Source organism: Nannobrachium achirus, assembly GCF_963921795.1.
Source record: "Nannobrachium achirus genome assembly, chromosome: 14".
In the NCBI taxonomy this organism is placed as follows: Eukaryota; Metazoa; Chordata; class Actinopteri; order Myctophiformes; family Myctophidae; genus Nannobrachium; species Nannobrachium achirus.
In genome coordinates, this window is record NC_137821.1 from 35,626,387 (window position 1) to 35,641,203 (window position 14,817).

The 14,817-nt window shown below is 42.6% G+C and overlaps 1 protein-coding gene across 1 annotated transcript in view; it reads left to right on the forward strand.

The window, feature by feature from the left end:
- LOC308297987 (serine/threonine-protein kinase DCLK2-like) overlaps positions 1-14,272 on the forward strand; it is a gene marked incomplete at both ends in the record, with an annotated part of 30,744 nt that extends 16,472 nt beyond the window's left edge. The window contains 9 exons of the mRNA XM_080741551.1: positions 1,643-1,748; positions 1,904-1,961; positions 2,265-2,384; positions 4,193-4,339; positions 8,703-8,836; positions 11,345-11,422; positions 11,559-11,655; positions 12,119-12,199; positions 13,703-14,272. Coding sequence (XP_080597677.1) covers positions 1,643-1,748; positions 1,904-1,961; positions 2,265-2,384; positions 4,193-4,339; positions 8,703-8,836; positions 11,345-11,422; positions 11,559-11,655; positions 12,119-12,199; positions 13,703-14,272 — 1,391 coding nt within the window. The remainder of the gene's footprint in view (positions 1-1,642; positions 1,749-1,903; positions 1,962-2,264; positions 2,385-4,192; positions 4,340-8,702; positions 8,837-11,344; positions 11,423-11,558; positions 11,656-12,118; positions 12,200-13,702) is intronic.
- Positions 14,273-14,817: the final 545 nt, after the last annotated feature.

The following is a 14,817-nucleotide window of genomic DNA, read 5'->3' on the forward strand; positions in this document are numbered from 1 at the left end:
GCACAGAAACTGCACTTTTAAAAGTTATTAATGATCTTAGGGTGGCTGCTGATAACAAAGATGTGTCCGTTCTCCTACTGCTGGACCAATCGGCGGCTTTTGACACAATTGACCATACAATTCTAATACAACGTCTCGAACACTGGGTAGGACTGTCAGGTACAGCTCTGTCCTGGTTTTGCTCTTATCTGACAGGCAGAAGCTACTCTGTTAATCTAGCTGACTTCGAGTCAAACAAACACAACATCTGCTCTGGTATTCCACAGGGCTCGATTCTTGGTCCTTTATTATTCTCCCTCTATATACTGCCGCTGGGAGAACTTATTTCCGCTCACGGTGTGAATTTCCATTTCTATGCTGATGACACCCAGTTGTACCTTTCGGTGGCTACGGACGACCCCTGTGCTCTAGACCCATTGCTGACGTGCGTGTCCAGCATAAAATGCTGGATGAGTGAGAACTTTCTCAAGCTAAATGAGGACAAGACAGAAGTTCTCATAATAGGTTCTACTGCCCAGAGAGAATCAATAATAAATAGACTTGGTAACCTGGCTAAAGAAAATAACACCTCTGTTAAGAACCTGGGGGTGATCATTGATGCTGAATTAAATTTTAATACACACATTAATCATGTCACGAAGATTGCCTTCTTTCACCTTAGAAATATTGCGCGAATTAGAGCCTATCTGTCGCTGAACGATGCAAAAACGCTGATCCACGCTTTTGTTTTCTCTCGGCTTGATTACTGCAACGCACTTCTCTCTGGTCTGCCAAAGAAAACAACTGACAGATTACAACTTGTTCAAAATGCAGCAGCCAGAGTTTTAACAAAAACTAAGATAAGAGAACATATTACTCCAGTTTTAGCGTCGCTACACTGGCTCCCGGTTGTTTTTAGGATTGATTTTAAAATTCTTTTACTTGTTTATAAAGCTCTAAATGGTCTGGCACCTTCGTACCTCTATAACTGCCTGCATAGATATGTTCCAACCCGCCCACTCAGGTCCTCTAGTGCAGACCTACTTGAGGTGCCAACAATGACATATAAAAAATATGGTGAAGCAGCTTTCTGCTTCTATGGACCGACAGCTTGGAATAAACTACCACTACACCTAAGACAGGCAGCCTCGGTGGATAGCTTTAAAGCACAGCTCAAGACCTATTTCTTTACTCTTGCTTTTAGCTAAATTTTTTAATCCCTATGCTGCTATTGACGTCCGCACGGCTCTGAAATTGTTCTTCAATGTTCTATGCTTTTATTTTTTCTTGCTTTATTGTAATCATTTTACTTATCTCTTTTTTATGTATTTTTTATTTCTATTTTACTTTTTCTCTGTTAAGCACGTGTGCTTCATTTTATGCTCTGTAAAGCACTTTGAGCTGCATTTCATGTCATGAAAGGTGCTATACAAATAAAGTTTTATTATTATTATTATTATTATTTTTGGAGGGGCACAAGGCCAAACTGAGGGGCAACAACGGCCATGTCCTTCATGGCCTCCCCGAAATTCCTGCCCTGGTCCCATCCTTGGTACTGTATCTGTATTTTACACCGTGAATCATGCAATGTCTGTCATACAACGGTCTGTAACACTGTATTGTGTGTGTGTGTGTGTGTGTGTGTGTGTGTGTGTCTCTCCAGTAAACGGTAACAGGTGTGTGTCGTCCTCAACTATCAATGACAAGTACAAGGTTGGCAAGGTCATCGGAGATGGAAACTTTGCTGTGGTCAAGGAGTGCGTAGAGAGGTACAGTATTTACACACACACACACACACACACACACACACACACACACGCACACACACACACACACACACACACACACACACACAAAACATATACACACACACACGCAAACACACCTGAAGGTTTCATGTGTGTTCAATGTTTTTGATTGACAGGTCGACAGGTCATGAGTACGCTCTGAAGATCATAGACAAAGCTCGCTGCTGTGGAAAGGTACACAACTACTACTACTACTACCTGTACTACTATCTCTACTACTATCTACTGTATATACTACTATCTATACTATTCAGGAATTTGCAAATACTTTAACCTGACAGGGATTTTCAAAATTCACTGTAACATTGCTACCACTGTTGCTATTACTACTAGTGTTACTGCAACTAATACTGTTATCTCTTCTACTTACAATATTATTACTAGATCTATCACTGTTGGGGTACACAGTACACACTGTCCTCTAAGCATTCAGTTCTTAGAATTAATCTATATTCCTGTGTGTGTGTTGTGTAACAGGAGCATCTAATAGAGAACGAGGTAGCCGTGTTGCGGCGGGTCAGACATCCCAGCATCATTCAGCTCATCGAGGTGGATGACACGCCCACTCAGCTGTTCCTGGTCATGGAGCTGGTCAAGGTACCATCATTCATGTCTGGCTTTAGGCCTAGAATTAGAAGGATTCAAAAGACACTTATAGAATCGCGTCAAAATTCTAATGTTCACGACTTTTCAAAAATAGCAGATCTACGAGCTCGCAGCGCGGCACTCGGTGCCGCGCTGTGAGCTTGTATATCTGCTATTTTTCAATAGTTAAAGCATAAAATAATGATACACAAAATGTGTACCCGTTCTAAATGGGTTAAACTCTCTCAGTTGGTCTCTTTGTCTTTTTCCTTTATTTATTCAGGGGAGCCCATTGAGAGCAAGCTCTCTTTTTCAAGGACGCCCTGATCACAGCATATAAAACACAATACAAGCAATGAAAAGTAACACAACACAATAAACAATAAGCAATCAAATCACAGTACAACGTTACAGATGCAAAAATATAGATGTTACACGAAGCAGGTACAGGTCACTATTTAGTGTGCCCTCAAGAAGCACTTTAAATGTCTCTATTGAAACAAATTGAACCAGTTTCAGTGAGCCCTGATGTATATACAGTACCATTTGTGTGGGGCATAATACATGAAGGCAGTCTTTCCTTGCTCACTGTTCATACATGGGCAGGTAAATCTAATGTGTGCCTGTGCACATGTTGAATTTCCAGTGACTAAAAGCGAGGATAGGTTTAAAGGAAGCTTACCACACAAGGCCTTATAAATAAATAAATACAATGTTGCTCTCTACGAACTGCGAGAGAAGGCCAACCCACTTTTTCATATAACATGCAATGATGGGTAAGATAACCATCCTCAGTGATAAACCGCAGGGCACTGTGATAGACAGCATCAAGTGGCTTCAGCGTGGAGAGTGAGTCAACGTTCCATCATGTCTAGTTTAAACCCTGGTCAAGTTGTCATCATGTCTAGTTTAAGCCCACTCATCTGGTCAAGGTACTGTGCCATCAGTACAGTTCAGTACAGCTTTATTAAACTTTCTCCAAACACTGATAGCATAAGAGTAATCTGCATTTGGGGCTCCCTTATTCTGTGGTGTCTCTCGCCTTCCACCTCTGTGTGCCAAACATGTTTCGAAGCGCCCCCTCGTGGGCAAACTCTGTCAAATCAGTGAAGCATAAGGAACATGACATGCAAGCTACAAATGTTATAATGTCTAGTTTAAACCCACTCCTCTGGTTCAGGTACCATCATGTCTAGTTCAGTGGTTCCAAACAGCGTGTGGTTCCAAACAGTGTGTGGTTCTATTTGTCCAGTTACAGTCCTCAAGGAAACTTGAGGGTCCCTGGACCCGACTTTGAGAACTACTGGTCTAGTTTAAACATCTGTTACTAGTCATGGAGCACCTCTGACCTTATGTCTAAAGACAGCCATTTTAACCCTACCAAAAGTTTAGGTATAAATGGTTAGGTTAGAGATTATTTTATTTAGATTAGATTAGTAATTAGATTTAGATCAGTTTACTTTGATCCTCTTTGAACAGTATGAGATTTACTTAGACCAATTTAAGCATGGCTGAAAAGGTATTTTGTTACTATTTCACAAAAAGCAGTTGTGAGGAATAAAAAACAAAGCCAAACAAACAGAATAATTAAGTTTAGGTACAAAGTTATGAATGTTTTTATTTATTTTTCGAGATGGTACATGATGGAGAGGATACACAGAAAATGTAGATATACACTTAAAAAGATACATGAATATATATTCAATTAAAACATTTTACAGAAGTCATTTTATTTCATAAGTCTCTCCCTCCCTCTCTCTCTCTCTCTCTCTCTCTCTCTCTTCCTTCTCTCTCTCTTCCTTCTCTCTATCTCTCTGTAGGGTGGAGATCTGTTCGATGCCATCACCTCCTCCACTAAGTACACAGAGCGAGATGCCAGTGCCATGGTGTACAACCTGGCAGGAGCCGTCAAGTACCTGCACCGCATGAAGATAGTACACAGAGACATCAAGCCAGAGAATCTACTGGTAAACACTGCTAAAACAAAAATGTATTTTATATACTGTGTAGTTAGTAGCAAAATTGAAGAACCACTGTTTTAGAGATGCACCAATTTGCACCTGCATGGACATGAGTTATTAATAATTTCATACAGTGTAGGGCCCAAATTACATGGAATCATCTATTTTCGAGCATTACTGCTTTCCCGACCACAGTAGTGAAACTCATCCCACTCTTCATTTGCAAACCAATTGGACGCACCTGACAAACATATTTAAATCTCACTGAGCTTGTTTAGGGATGAAAGAGGAGGAAATTAAGCAGATGTAAATTTTGATCCCCAACCTGAAAATATTTTTTATGATGATCACCTGTGGGAAAAGCTCTGATGGAGCTTTGGATTAGGGATTTATCCAATCCAATCCAATCCACTTTATTTATATACAGTAGCACATTTTAAAAACAAAGTTTACAAAGTGCTCTACAGAGAATCAAGGCTAAATACACTATAAGGCTAAAATACAGAGAACTACAACAAACATGCAGTGCAATAAGGAATAAGAAAACTAAAAACCGCAGAAGACACATCACTGACAAAAAGGACGCAGCCGCGATAGACAGTGAAACAATAAACCAAACGAAAACCACACAAAACACTCAAATGGAATTAAAAGCCAGGGCGTAAAGGTGTGTCTTACATAAGATCTCGATGGTGGGAGGATGGCTGCTTTGTACTCCACACAAAATCTCTGTAGGCTATGAACCTGTGTGTGTGTGCTAGCCAAACGTTGGGATGAGTAGAAGAACACAGAACATTAATTAACGTTAGATCATGTTCGATCCTGGCGGCGGGGATGTAGAGTTAAATAATCAATGAGGTTACGCTGCTGTGCCTCCTGGGCATTACACACTGCCTTAACTCATACCTCGCGATCCCCGCAGAGACCGTAGATTTCCCGCTGTACCGCGCTGCCATGCCCGTAGAGCCCGCAAAGTTTAATTAGCTTTAATCATTATGAAAGGATTAAAAGTATTAGCGCAGATTTTCGCTGATTCTGGCTCTTTAGGCCCGCCCCCCTAACTGTATCCGGTCATTTCCGGTCTGGACCGGATCCAGCTTTCCGTATCCAGTCTGAGCCTGGGCCATAGTCCCGCCTCCATTGGTTTACTGTGTAACAGAAGTGGAAGCTACTGGGCGATGGAACGCTCGTTTTTCAATCGGATTCTTGCGTTTGGAAACTTTGATCCAGTCTCTACACGCCTGGATTATGATCCCCGCACATATTGTGCGTTTTGTGCGCGAACGTGTCCACGTGTTACCATAGCGCACAGTTGGCTTTTTTCAATGCTTTTTCATGTAAACACTGGCTGATAAGCAGAGATACAGCGTGGCAACGGATATGTCTTTTTCAATGGGGTTTTTGGAGCGGTGTGTGTAACACAGCAGCTCCGCTATAGGCAGTAATGTGTGTCTGTCCTCACTAGTACGAGTGTGTCTGTCCTCACTAGTACGAGTCTGTCCAGTCAAGTTTGAAGAGGATCTGCACATGCGCGATTTTACCACCCACACACACATACACAGCTGGGATCGGGCCCATTTTTTCTGTCCGACCCGAACCTGTGTCCGACAGTTTTCTGTCCGACCCGAGTCGACGTCCGAGCATTAATCATGAAAAAGCGTCCGACCCGAGCCGAGGCCCGAACCTTATGTTTTCAACGCTTTTTCGCCTCGTTTCTTTTTCTTTGAGGAAGCCACTGATTTACACTCACTAGCAAACGTGTTATAATGTGCAGTGAGTGCATGCAGCGTGCCTGTTTGTTACCCTTAATAATATTAAGCCACATTGTGGCTTGTGAAAGTGTTTTAAATAATTACACAAGTAGGCTACGTTAGATTATTAAATAATAGGCTATAGCCTATTATTTAATAATCTAACGTAGCCTACTTGTGCGTCTGGTGACTCTTGTCTGACTGCAGTCAGTGACTCGCTGCAGTCACACACTTAAAATCCTCTTTTACAAACTGTTAATAAAGTATTCACACACAAACCTTTTCCACATGTTCAATCAATATCAAAATGTATTCAGTCTTACCAGCATAGACGAATCTGACATCTGCTTTTAATATCCAGCGTCCACAAACGGCCAGTCCACGGCCAGTTGGCCGTCTTTCTTAATCAAAAACTATTATTAATCCAACCATTATGGTTTATGGGTTTTAGGCTAAGGCTACATTCAACATCGGACTTTTTAATTATGTCTGCGTTGACAACTACGTTGAAATGCGTCCATACCGCGGCGCTGATTTCCCTCTTTCGTTTTCAATTGCTTTAAACTTTACCGTAGACAAGTTAACTTTTATCTCGGCTGGCGGCAACATTATCTCTCACTCATTCGCTTTTTCTTCTCGTGTATCTGTTTGTTTGTTTGTTTGTTCTCTGTCACATATGACACTCCGTCTCCCACTTCCTTTTCCCCATGAACATGTGTGCATGGTTGTCAAGACAACGCACTGAGCGTAGCCACGTGCAGTGCACCAGAAAGACAAGGAAATAGCACACACAGAGACGTGTGGGGGAACACACACTGGACGCGGAGGCGGCGCGGAGGCGCCGCGTCAAAACATACGGCCCCATTATTTTCAATGAACTGACCCACACCGGCGGCGTCAGACGCGCGCAGTCGCGGCTCTGGCGCCTCGCCTGCCGCGCCGATACGCCACTGTTCTATTTTTCCAGCGTTGCCGCGCGTTGAACATGTTCTCCCATGGTTCTCCCCACCGGGGAAATGGATGTGCTGTGTGGCAGCGCGCCGCATCCAGTTGGGGTTACCGTGCAGCACTTCATGTGCGTCGATACCGCGACGCGACGCTGCGCAGCCGTTCGCGTCCAGTGTGTGCTCCGCTTGTCAGAGACGTTAGTTGTATCGTTTTACACTTTATTTTCTATGAATCAAAATTATGTCCGACCCGAATCGACGTCCGACAATTAATTGTGAAAATGCGTCCGACCCGAGCCCGAGCCCGTCGGGCTTGTCGGGTCCCGTCGGATTTCGGTCGGGTATCCCAGCTCTAATACACACACACACACAAACAACACACACACACACACACACACACACACACACACACACACACACACACACACACACACACACACACACACACACACACACACGTGTGCACAGCAGTTACACAACATTTCGGTACCTATCGAATTGAGTTCCCCTCCGCCCGGATGCATGGAGGCTGATGGGATACTGCAACATACTGCGTTATATAGATCTAAGACACAGAATTCAGATATCTAGAACACATAGAATCTAAAACATAGACCTGGAACTGCTTAAATTCACCGCTCCACTTCGAACGAGGTTTGATTTTTGTATTCGAAAGCTTGTCACCGAGTCTACACGTCTACTAGATGAGTCGCGCACAGATTGTGCACGATGCGTGCGCGTGCCCACGTTAAAAGGTAAGGACAATTTGGCAGCTGCTTACTACAGCTATGTTTAAAATGGCAGAGAAAAAGTGAATGAGCCTCTCCTGGTGTAGACGGACATGACAGCAGAGAAACTAGAAAGCTGGTGGATTTGGACTTTATAGAATGGGAATAAGAGACACCCAAATTAATATTTTCCTCATTAATTATGTATTATTTATTAATCATTATGCAATCATTTTTACCAGAATCTGCTCGGCAGGAGAACTGCAGGGTCAGCATTTAAAACAGATATAGCAGTCTACGCATTTCTAAAGGCTCATTCACACTGGGCTCGTGTTTTGCGTGTGTGTTGTGTGTTGTCCCATTCATTTCCAAAGGAGAATTGCGTGCAGCCCGTCTAGCGCGATACGGCAAAAAAAACGCCCAATTTCACGCTGAGCGCACGCAGAAAAATTTGGATGAAGTTCGTCTCGACCAACATTATTCAAATCTTCCTATGCGCTTAGACGGCGTGCGTTTTTTCTCTAGGCTAATGCATACATACTGTGGTCAAACGACAACGTCCTAATAGCGGGTAGACAGTAGACACATGCACTCTCTCTCTCTCTCAAGTGCAGTTTAGACGAGGCCGTTTTCTATAGTAAACGGCAACTAAAATGTCAGATGTGCCGTCTGTTTAGACGACAACAGCGTTTTAGGGGATTGAAAATGCAACAAAGTGAATCCAACCTTCCAGAGTTGAGATCTTTGAAGTATGCTCCGCCTCGCGTCTCCATGTGAACAGCAAAAACGGAGGAGATGCAGCGAAACTTCGCCGTTTTCTCTAGAGACCGTTAATGACTAAACGTGGCCTCAAGACATCAGCACCAGTGTGTTTCGTGTGTTGTGTTTTAGGTGTGTGTTTAATACATGTATGTGTTCACTTTGTTGTGCTGTGTGTTAACAGGTGTGCGAGTATCCAGACAGTACCAAGTCATTGAAGCTGGGAGACTTTGGTCTGGCCACCGTCGTTGAAGGTCCTCTCTACACCGTCTGTGGAACTCCTACTTATGTAGCACCTGAGATCATAGCAGAGACTGGGTGAGTTTGTCTGTGTGTTAGGGCTGTCACAATTATTACATAATCGTCTAATATTATTTAATAATTATTTGACATAATTGCGATTATTTTTCAGAATCGTCATAATCGTTTCCGTGTTGAAAAAGTTTCATATATTTAAAAAAAAGATTCAAAAATAGTGGAAATAGCGACGCGTTGTGAGCTTGTAGATCGGCTATTTCCACTATCAATGTTCTTTTTTAAGTATAAAGTTGTCAAATATGTCAGTAATTTCTTTGTATATTTAGGTTATGTATCATATCATATCTACCAGCCAAACAGAAATGTCATTTTCAACAACAGAAACACAATTAAACCGTTAATCGCAATTATTTGAGCGACAATTAATCGTCATGTAAAATGTCATAATCGTGACAGCTCTACTGTGTGTCTGTGCATGTGTGCATGCGTGGAGAGTGAGAGAGGGAAAGGGAGTCAGAGAGAGAAACTGAGATAAGGGTAGATAATGTTATAGAAAGACAGAATGATAGACAAGGAGAGAGACAGAAATTGGAGAGACTGGTATACTGCAGATGGACACGTTTTGACTAAGAGCCTTCATCAGCCGAAACGCGCAAGTGTTCGTTTTGGTGTGGTGTGTGCCAATAAGATATATGGAAATGTGAGTACTTGAGAATGTGGGTTCTCCACTGATTTGAAATGTGGGATGTGCTACCTTGTGGGGATCTTTAAAATTCCTGTTTTGGATATGTACAGTATACTGGATTTTGGGTGTAGCATTCCACTGAGAAAACCCAATGTTGACACGCAACCTTTTTTTCTTAGATATATATAGACCTTTAATATACAGAAAGAACTTTATTCTGGGAAATGCAGTCACCAGAGGCAGCACAGCAGTTATTACAGGTACAGTGTAAGTAGAGTACTCTGAAAGAGTGGTTCTCAAACCATTTAATTTCAAGTACCCCCATAACGGTGTCCATTTGCACCTCAGAGTTACAGACCCATAAGGGTCTATTTGGAACCGCCTCAAGGAGAGTGAATAATAGAGACACAATGGTCTATAAAATGTATGTATAGATATACAGTATCCATGTTTAATACTTATAAATAGGCCAGGGGTCTTCAACGTTTTCAGGCCAAGGACCCCTTAGTTGAGAGAGAGATGAAGCAGGGACCCCCACAGCCTTTTCAGTGATTCCATATAGTTTCATTGTTTGACAGCACAATCAGTGTATTTTGGATTCATGTCAATTTGTGTTTTCAGATACATATTTAACCACTTGAATCGTCAATACATAACTTGACATTTCACTCTGTACTGCCCTCTTTTTCCCCTCTACACCAAACATCTTTGCCGAAAATAGCCGATCTACAAGCCCTCAACGCCTCGCAGCACGGGCCGTTGTGAGCTTGTAGATCTGCTATTTTTGGCTACATTTATCAGAATAAGGACACTAGGGTTCAAGTGGTTAATATAAAAAAATAACAAAAAAAGTTTCTTTCACACAAAGATTTGGAGGACCCCCTGTAGTAACTCTGAGGACCCAGTCCCTATTGCAGGGGTGTTGAAGACCCCTGCAATAGGCTATAGAAAGTGTGTAAAAAGTGTCTTCTCCCAAGTGAGCTAACAGTTTGTGTGGAGTGACATTGCCCTCTACTGACAGCATTCGTATACTGCTGCTATTATATTTAGTTTGTGCATTGTTATCATTGTTTGTCTTATATAACTATTAGTAATGCTGCTACAATGTCTGAAGAGAAAAATTAATTACTTGTATGTACCTGTATACAAGATGTAAAAATAAAAAACAACTTGAGCCTTGATTGGTAAAGCGCAATGACACGTTTATTAGAGGTTTGGGTTGTGTAGTTACTTTTCCATGATGTAACGTACAACTTGCTGACAGCACTCTCTGGTGGCAAGCTAGAAGACTTATATAGGTCCTGTTGCAATTTGCTCTCTTTGTGTGGTTTTGAATGAGGGTGTCACAAAGTCTGATGGCTGGTGTTAGGGCGTTCCACATTTCGGTATAACGAATAGAATATACAATGCATTCATCCCCTTGTTTGTGCCAAATTTAGGGGGTACAAGATCAGTGGAGCTCCTTCTGGTGTTGCGCTGGTGGCTGTCTCTCACTCTAGTGAAATTACTTCACGGCAAGGCAACTACTGTACACAACCCGAATCTCCACCAAAGTGTCTACCAATTGTGCTTCAATAGTTATTATATTACAATAACAGAAATTGGAACTGCAGACAATGACTGTACTGGTATCAGCTAACTACTGAGACACAAAACATCACTCAGTACTTTCCGTTCCATTTTACAATGATTCTACAGGTACCAGTACAGCACAGTACACACAGTGATGTCGTGTGTCTCAGTATTGTGCTGTCTAGTGCCAGTAAAATCTTTGTGAAACAGAACCAGTACACACATGAGTGGGGTGGGAGATGCTAATGTTTAGGATATTAATAATAATACTGTGCATGCGTGCTTGTATGCATGCGTGTTTGTGTTTACAGGTACGGCTTGAAGGTAGACATCTGGGCTGCAGGAATCATCACCTACATCCTGCTGTGTGGCTTCCCTCCATTCAGAAGGTCAGACATCACTCAAAGATAAAATCAATGTTCTACACATCTCTACAATGTTCTATATCATTCTAGAATGTTGTAAAATGTTTTAAAAGCTTCTAAAATGCTTGACTAACTAACATACATCCTCTAATGTCCTCAGTGAGAATAATGTCCAGGAGGAGTTGTTTGATCAGATCCTCAGAGGCAAGTTGGAGTTTCCTTCTCCTGACTGGGACACCATCAGCCTGCCAGCCAAGGTACATACAACCTGACCTTTTGAGCCTTAGCCCTGCCCCAGTACACAACTGACCTCTGTCCCTGTGTTCTGATGGATCCAGTTGAGTTATTCAATTTAGTCAAATTGGTACTGTAAAATCATGTAAAACCCACAGACGTAAAAGGGTGACCAATAGCAGCAATAGCAGGAGATATGAGGTTTACACCCGACAGCGAAGATATAAAATGTATGGATTATAAGTTTGTGCTCTACTGAGACTTAGTTTCACAGGAATATTCTGGACTTGTTGTTTAAAACCAGTATGAGTGACGGCCGGGTGGCAGGGTTCCTGTGGATTTGTAACCGTATTACCTCTAAGAGAAGTATCTTTTGTCATGCAGCCATCTCTCTGACTCAGACCTACTTTAGGCATTATGTCAAACTACTGGAGCAACTTCTAGAAGCAAGCTACCATTACAACTAACCCCTGACCTGCTCCTCAGATGCTGATTGGTCAGATGCTGCAGGTGAACGTGGATGCACGTTTCACTGCTGAGGAGGTTCTGTCACATGAATGGGTGACGGTAAGAATGCACGCACGCACGCTCACACACAGACACACACAGACACACACACACACACACACACACACACACACACACACACACACACACACACACACACACACACACACACACACACCTGAATGGGCCATACAAAAGGCTTGTTCCGCTCTCTCCATAAGGTCAAATTCGAGGTACAATTTCAAGGTATTTTCACTTTAAAGTTTTTCCATTTCTTGATACTTTATATTTTTACTCCACTACATCTCAGCGGCAAATATTGTATGTTTTACCCACTACAGTTATTTGACAGCTTTACTTATTAGTTACTTACTGATTTTGATCATTAATAATTAATCAAATCATCACGATACAACGCGTTGTGAGCTTTCAGAACGGCTATTCATCAAGTATACAATAGGGCTTCCACACTATCCAATCACATTATATAATATGATTCTGAAATAGGACACTGCTGAACTAGTATGTATTCAAAGGCCTTTTCACAATGCCAAGAACATAAAGAACGGTCTAACGTCCTTGTGAAGAATGTTCTTGTCGGGTTAACTTGAGGAGAACATTCTCTGACGTTCATGAGACCAGTTTCACTCACAACAGCTGGAGCTCATATCTCCACAACCAAATTCTCAGCTCAGAAAAAGAAGAAGAAATTTGCTTTCTGTGGAACAACAATAGTATTTCCAAAAACAAAATGGGAGTGTTCTCCTCCACCGTTGCCAGTGGTTGGTGTAAAATGCATTATGGGATACTTTGCTGTCCTGGATCCACACACATCACCCTGAGGCATCCCAGTTAAAGTGGGAAGATTCACAAGATCACATCTGGGCAGCAAATGTCAGCAGTAGTACACAGAAGTTGCCAGTAGATGGCACTATGACTCCAGAGTCCACACATAAACTGTTAGCTTTGATTGATTGAAGAGTTTATTAGCAGTTTGCAATAGAAAAGAGTACAGTTTCATGACAGCGCAAATCACTGGTACAAGGTCAACTAAAAGGAGATCGTAGTAAGCTTTACGGCTTATTTACACAGGAACCACTTTATATATCTCATAACATTGAAAGACAGACGGATAGAACAGAGTACTTTGCATAGGATAACATCAATTATAAAAGCAGAAAAGAAGATAATAAAAAACTGGGCGATAAAAACCATAGATGGGGGCTTAGTCTATTTACAAGTCAATAGTAGCAGCCGTCTGAAGGTGACTTTTCAGACCGTTTCTGAAGGAGGCTAGGGATTTGCACTCTTTTAAGGCCCGCGGAGGGCTTTCCACATGTTGGTGGTATAGCTGGAGTATGAATTAGAGCCTTTTATAGTGTTAAATCGGGGTTGAACATGATTTGTGGAGCTACCTCTGGTGTTGTGATCGTGGACATCCTTGACAGCTCACTGAGAGAAGACACTTCCAGTACAAAGATACAATAATCACTGAAGTGTTGAAGGAACACACATTACGTTGTGTGGTATGGTTATTAACGTTCCGTTACTTTCTTGGTCCAGGATGAGAGCCCAGCAGAAAGCACCACTGTGACCAGTACAGATGACGAGCAGCCACCCGAACACCAGTCTCCTGGACTGATCGCAGACGACGAACCTGAACACCACTATCCAGTACTGACCACGGATGACGAACCTGAACGCCACTATCCAGCACTGACCACGGATGATGAACCTGAACACCACTATCCAGTACTGACCACGGATGACGCACCTGAACGCCACTATCCAGTACTGACCACGGATGACGCACCTGCACGCCACTATCTAGCACTGGACACAGATAACGAACCTGAACAACAGTTACGCCACTATCCAGTACTGATCACAGATGATGAACAGCCACGTGAACGCCACTCTCCAGCACTGGTCACAGATAATGAACCTGAACGCCACTCTCCAGCACTGGTCACAGACGATGAACAGCCACCTGGACGCCACTCTCCGGTACTATTCACAGACGACGAAGAACCTGATCACCAGTTTCCCGGACTGGTCAGTGAAGACGAGCAGCCACCTGAGTACCAGTCTCCAGTGCTGCAAACCAAACCACTGCCCTCACCACTGGTCTAACCTTGAACTCTGGACCCCCAATGCTTAACCTGAGCTTGACCGTACATTTCAATGACCCCTATGACTCTGAGAGTGTACGAATGGAACCGAATGCACCCTTGCGGGTCCATTCGGTTCCATTCGTTCACTCTCACAGTTACAGACCTGTAAGGGTCCATTTGTGAGGGTCCCCGGACCCCACTTTGAGAACCACTGGTCTAAGGTTATCTAAGCATTTCTTGGATGCCAGATCTAATCCTAACCCTGATAAACGCCCTAAAAAGGACTGGTCCCGCTTCTGGTCACGGGCACATTCCATTTATTCCCTTATGGACCCTTCAATTTATTCCCTTATGGACTTCTTTGGACCTTGTACAAAAGGTCAGCTTGGGTATATTCCATTTGTCCTTCTAGGCCTGTCCACCTTGTTTTATGGGTTCCATTTATTCCACTAAAAAAGAACCCTTGCATCTGGTTTAAGAGACATTCACTGGAGTTTCCCTAGATGTGTTCTACTTCTACTACTAGCGGCACTCCTCTTTAAAACATTTTTAATGGGACATGTC